We start from the raw sequence: 6,531 nt of genomic DNA, 5'->3' as shown, positions 1-6,531 counted from the left end.
CCCAGACTTTCCATAGGGAGTAGCTGTTCCTGAGCTTGATAATAGTCCATATGATGAGTCTTCTCCATGTTTTCTCACAAGAGCAGATTTTTCCAACCAAATGCATCCTAGTATCAAGGAGCTTTTTCCTGCAGCTCAGCCTGTTTTCCCATTACTCTTCATCAAGTCACTTACTAAGCTCTAAAGCCCATCTATGTAGATTAATTTGCATTTCCATGAGGTGTAAGTCTCTAAGAAGGCAAAAGAAAAGGGAACTGCTATGCTCAAAACAAGAAAAACCTGTGCCTCGCTTCCTCTATTTTGGACAATTGTAGGTAGCTAAAGACAAATCCTATCCCTGGGTTATGTAAACAAGGAACCTGGTACAAATGGACCAATTCAGGCTGCTCATTCAGGCACAAAAGAAGGTTAAGGATAGCAGGATGTATTGGATTATTCCGAAATGCACCATGTATTTTTCTTGTGTGTATTTGACCCTACCTGCTATGAGAAGACAAAGCAAGAATGGGGTAGGACAAATTCGAAACATGTTTTCCTAAATTTTGCATTACAAGCATAAAAGGAAATCCAGAACATGATTGTTTCCAATTAATCTTGCCCAGTTCCATGCTACCTTTTACCATTTGGATGCTCACCTTAGACCCAGTTATTATAAAACACTACTGGCAAAGTTTAGGAAAACTATTGCACACAGTAATAGAGACTAAAATTAAAAAGTTTGTTCATGTTTTCTTCAATGTTTTTTCCTAAAGTATGAAAACCTGCTTTTCATCATTTTAGGGAATTATGACTACTCCCTGAATATTTCAACTTCCTGTACTTTTATTCCCCTCTTGGTTACAACATCAGTCTCAATTCCAAAATTACTCCAGGTATATATAACTAAGAATTTTATCCCTTGTACAGGTGCAGAAGTTTACTTTTGTTTGTTTTTCCCTAACCCAGCATAATAGTTTCTGTAGACCCCTTTGGTGACTTTTTCTTTTTTTTACATACTTTGCAGCCTACAGAGTGTTTCCTAAGTCAGCATGAAGAAAAACAAGAGACCGTTGTAAAGGCAAAGAGGAGAAAGAAGGTATGAAGGTCCCAGTGTGTTTGGGGACAGGGCAGTGGGTGTATGTGCTACTGCAAGACTTATAATTGGCACAACCCCCTGACAATGAAAAGTAATATGGTCATAATGTTGCAGCCTCTTTTAGAGAAGACTAGAAATTTCTAATTTTTAGACTTGACTCAAAATACCTATTCCCAGCCTGAACTGTGGCATCGTGTCTATACTCCACTTAAGGACTGTATGCATCTACAGCCCATGTGCACATGGTGCACACCAGGAAATTGTAACTGTGAATAAAAAAATGTGGAATTTCAGTTGCTGCAGAGTCTGACCCATTTCAGCAGTGTGGTTGGGCTCTAGCTGCTGTCATGTCTTTTGAGCCAAGACCTCTCCTTGTTCGCTCTTCTCCTCATAGCATAAGTATATAAATAAATACTCTGTATTGTTGCTCTGGCCATGCTCCATCCTCACCCACAACAACAAACACACTCTGCAGCCTGGTTGAAGATTATATGGCACCAGGCAGACTAATTGTCTTTCAGGACAGACTGTAAGTAGTTGGCTCCCTCACAAGTCTGAGAGGTGGCCTTTCTATACTATGTCAGGCCTCTTAATCATCTAGGGAATGGGAAGAGGGAAGAGTGGGATTTTGCTTTAAATGCGGCGCTGGCAGAGGTGACCACGCTACTCCACTGCAGCCAGAGCAAAGGCATCCCATAACAGAGATTGGTGAACTGACCTAACAAAAAGGCTCCATTCTCAGGCAAACAACAGGCACTTAGTTATACCTTTGGTTTCAGCGGGCCTAGGCCACTAAGTTGACATATACAGCCTGTCAAAAAATCCCATTAAGAAATATTTATCAGGTTGATCTATGGGTTCCAAACAAAGTGCTCTCTCCAAAAATAAGGAAAAGGGGGGTGGGGAAACCCCTTTGCTTTTAAGCATCTGGAATGAATTGGAAGAAAAATAATAAAACTTCCTCCATGAGGAACATTTCCCCACAGCTGTCCTTGGAGGAAGAGAGTTTGCTCAGGTGTCCTTGCTCTTGCTCTTACAGAATTTTTCATTAGTATCAGGCTTCTCTCCTCCAGAGTGCCATAATTTTCTTGAAGGAACCAAGTGGCCCAATGAATGATATAATGGTCCCGTGGAACAGCATCTTAAACTGAATTGCCAAGTATAATGAGCCTGATAGTTCTGTCTTGCTGTCTTCTAAATGAGAGGTTCCCAAACGTGGGTCACTTAAGAGGCAGGGGCTGGAGAAAAGCATTTGTGGTTGATACGAAGAACAACAAAGGGGTTTGGTTGTGGTCCTCATGCAGAGGCTGTCTGTGCTGCAGATGGCTTCTGGTCATTCTTTGGGAAGACAGTTGTTGCATGGCATTAAAATACAACAGTGATAAATGAAGCTGAGTCTTGGGAAGGAATGCTACAGATTCAAGCACTGCAGAAACCTGCTGAAGAGCCAGACATCCTCTGGAAGGTCTTCCAGGGACTGCAGGAGGCTTTGCCCCAGACCAAAGGTAGACTGAGAGGAAGGCATAACCACTTCATCTCCACGTGTCCCACTGTCAAAGGTTCAGCTGGAGTCTTGCAAACACACAGCTGGCTTTTAGCAGAGGTGAAACAGGCAATGGCCAAAGTGGCAGATAACTATGAGAGGCAGCTGCCTACTTCGCCTTTGCTGCTTCAGCAGCCCCCATATGGCTCTTCCCCATTCAGCCTTCTGCCCCTTATGCTGCTGTTACAGGAGTATTTGGGGTATATTGGGCAAGAGGACAGATTGAGTGATGGGGAATGGAAGAGAATGAGAGAGTGGGTGCTGAGATGGAGGGATGGAAGAAGGTCTGTCCCCTACATTAAAATTCCTGCCATAGCTCTCTTCAAACTTTCCACTGCTCTTTGCTGCTCCAGGCCTTAGCCTGCCAAACTGAAGGTACCCACCATCCATCCAATGCTGCAAAAATGCTTCCAGGTCCATCTCATCTCCGTGAAATCCCACTTTGCCTCATAAATACGTACCCTATTGCCCCATTCTAACCACACTCTTCTGCCCTTTTTCACTTCTAGGCTTATGCTGCCATGCATCCTCATGATGGCAAGTTCAGTTTAGCTTACACAGCTGAGAAACCTTAAGCTGGCTTTTCAAAACTGAATCACATCTTAGTGAGAACAAGAGAGGCTTGACATTCTTGCCATTCTCTCCAGGCTGCCTCTATCCTTGAAAATTTGCTGTTTTCTTAAATGCTGGCAGTTCATTCAGATAAGGGGAATCTTGGACTATTCTACCCCCATGATCCATTTAGTTATGGAAGAAAGTACAGCAACACTCACTTTGGTGAGAATTCATAGAATCATAGAACCAACCAGGTTGGAAGAGACCTCAAAGATCATCGAGTCCAACCCTACCATGGTCACTAGATTATGGCACTATGTGCTACATCCAGTCTCATCTTGAAAACCTCCAGGGATGGTGAATCCACCACCTCCCTGAGCAGCCCCTTCCCATGCCTGACTACTCTCTCTGTAAAAAATGTCTCAGACCTGTTACTTGCTAACATTCCTCAGGTGTAAAACAGAGTCATTATGAACTCATAATCAGGCCCTAAAAATTAGTAGTTTGTTTTAAAAATTTTACAGTTTGGAAGAACAAAGCATCTGCTGAACTCTTGCTGCTTGACTTCTGCTTTTGTTGTTAGCTTTTAATTCATTTTCATCACCCTTGCATGGTATTCTGTGAATATTGCTAACCAGCTTTCCTTTGGAAATAGTTACCCTGTTTCAATCAAAATATAACCAAGTCTTATATAATCCTGTTGTTACACTTTCAGAATAATAAAGCAAATTATGAAAAAAACCCTTACTTTTCAAACTGATATTTCAGTGTAGCAATAGCAAAGCTCAAAAGAACAACTTTTAGTTATGTTTCTGTTACAGCAGCCTTTCAGGTGAGTGCATGAGATTTTTTGTGTTCAGGGTCACAGACATCTCACCAAAGTATCTGAACTTGCACCTGAAGACAGCATTCCCACTAAAGACAAAGGAAATCTTGTCTCCTTGTAAGGTGTTTTCCAATTAAGCTGTAATTATACTAATATAACTGTGTGAAGTTATGGAGGAACACTTATTTACAGTGTTAGCTAGCCAAAGAGCAGAAACTATAGAACTGCCATACTTACTCATTTGCCTTGGTGTTTTTTAGAAGAAGATTTCTGATATCCTGCAACAATCTGCTCCAAAGCCTGGTGTCCCTGCAGATCTACAAAACCTGCTTAGTCAGCATTTTGGTGAAAACCGTTCAGTGATTGAAATAGAGGAATTAAAGCTGTCAGGTAACACATCCAATATTTAATTGATAAGTATTGGTTTTTTCATGTTCCTATTGAGTTCTTTTTCTGCAGAAGGAAGAAGATTTTTTGGGGCAGGTCTTGGGTTGTACTTTTTGATGGAAGTCTTTTCTTATGCTGGACATTAATTTGCTGTTCAAGTTGAGATGTTAGTTTCTTTGGAATAAATGCAAGGTTTCTTGGACTTACAGAAACAAAATGTTGTTTAAACATGTCCTTTTATAATAGAGTATTAATTTCAGGAGCTCTCTTTTCTTACAGAAATTGCATGTTTCCTAATACTAGCTTCCAAGATGCTGAGAGAGTGTCTGGGATTATCTGAGTCAATCCAGATGCATAATAGGAGGACTGACAGAATTAGACGAGGAAATAATGAGACATCATTCTGATATGGTTATGAGATGCTGAATGCAATGGTTTTTCAGGGAGTGGCATGAAATGAGATGGTAATTTTGGTCAACGTGTGAAGTGACCAAGTTTTATCTATTTGGTTTTCTGTATTCTACTTCCAGTTAAAAGCCAGTGATAGAGAAGGCAGAGCAGGACAGAGCAGGGTTAGCTTCTGTCAGCTGGAGGTTGCATTGAACTTCTCTGCCTCTTACTCTACAGATAGAGGCAGTGTCCATTATTTGTTGGTAGTACTCATGAAGAGCAAACAGCCTGGTAACTAACCTGCATTCACATTTGGTACTTCTTGAACTGTTAGTGACCTCTGGCCAATGTAGGAGCCTTCTAGCCCAGCAGTGCTTTGTCTCGTTTAATGTATAATCCTGTCTTTCTAGATAAATATGCTCTTCCTTAACACCTGTGATTGTAGGTTGCCCCTTTTTTATTTTTGTGGGTCAGGTTCAGCTTTTTTGTTAAATCAAGAAAACCTGGAGAATTCCCATACAGATTGCTTTGAAAAGCTTGTGTTAAGTATTTCTGGACCTATAAGGTTTTTAGTAAATAATAAATTGCTTTGGTTTCTTTCTTATTAAAAGAGCCCTTTGGGCTAGTGAAGTGACCCGTTTCCATATGGATTGGATCTTGGGTTGGATGGGGATATTTTTGCTTAATTTTTGTGCTGGGAATTGAAGGCTTAGAGTGCCAGGGAGTTTACAAACTTGTACAGCTGTCAAGCCATTCACGTCAAAGCAGTGAGCAAATAACAAGGAACTGCTTTGGAGTTGTGTGTTCTTGTTAACTGACAGAGTGCAGAAGGTCAGGTTTGTAGCCAGCATGGTCTCTTGCTGCAGTCTGGAGTTATGTGTTTCTTCCCCCCTTTCTGAAACTTTCATTTAAAATTGTTGTAAATACTCCAGTGTTGTTGGGCTGTTGCTGGAAAGTCAGTTACTGAAGCTATGTCCTTCAGAAACCATTTTTTGAATTGTTCAGTCATTAATGAGACAATGTATTCAGAAGAGCAGCCCCTGCCCTTGCCCACCAGCAGCAAGTGCATCATTTAAACATGATTCTTCTAGCAAATCAGCTGCTAATTCTTCAGCTGTACACATTCATTTCCTTTGGAGCTCAAGTCCCAGTAAATGTCAGTCTCTGGATTTAATAAAATGTATCAGTGCAAAATAAAAGTTTTTTAGCAAGACAACACCCATTAAATGAAAGAGAAATGGAGATTAGCTATGCTCAAGAAAGTACAGAGACAGGACTTCAGCTAGGCATTAGCTACAAACCAAGTTTCTCACACTGTCTATTCCAATGAAAATGATGGGTTGATGCTGTCAGCATTAGCACAATGCACCATCCATGTGAACATGAGTGATGTCTTTAAGAAAACTTCCTTAATTTAGTTAAAATATATCAGCAAACATCCATAGACAGACGTCCTGAGGTGCTGTGCTTCATATAAAATTATGACTAATATGTGTGTCCTAGAAGACAGAATTGTTAATGCTCTGTGGGAGCATATTGTTCTGTCAGGCAGAGAACCCTTAACAACAATGGCATGTTTTCAGACCGTGTAATTTTGATCACTTTTTAAAGAACTTGGTCTTTCTATATTGACACTGGAGAAAGCACCTTCCAAAGAACCTTGTTAGGATCTTGCCTTTCTTCATTGTCTTTATATGAAGCTTGAAGTTAAATGGTGTGTCTAGCACAGAGTGCTCTTAAAAGACTTACTAATTA

At 40.7% G+C, this 6,531-nt stretch overlaps 1 protein-coding gene across 1 annotated transcript in view; it reads left to right on the top strand.

Moving 5' to 3' along the window:
• Nucleotides 1-6,531, top strand: part of CMSS1 (cms1 ribosomal small subunit homolog (yeast)) — a 32,588-nt gene that overhangs the window by 15,764 nt on the left and 10,293 nt on the right. Inside the window, exons 3-4 of the mRNA XM_009075202.1 lie at nucleotides 1,004-1,075; nucleotides 4,260-4,389. Coding sequence (XP_009073450.1) covers nucleotides 1,004-1,075; nucleotides 4,260-4,389 — 202 coding nt within the window. The remainder of the gene's footprint in view (nucleotides 1-1,003; nucleotides 1,076-4,259; nucleotides 4,390-6,531) is intronic.

The sequence above is a fragment of the Acanthisitta chloris genome, unplaced genomic scaffold, assembly GCF_000695815.1.
Source record: "Acanthisitta chloris isolate BGI_N310 unplaced genomic scaffold, ASM69581v1 scaffold2505, whole genome shotgun sequence".
Taxonomy (NCBI): Eukaryota; Metazoa; Chordata; class Aves; order Passeriformes; family Acanthisittidae; genus Acanthisitta; species Acanthisitta chloris.
The sequence above is the reverse complement of the archived record's forward strand: the minus strand, read 5'-3'. Positions and strand labels throughout refer to the sequence as shown.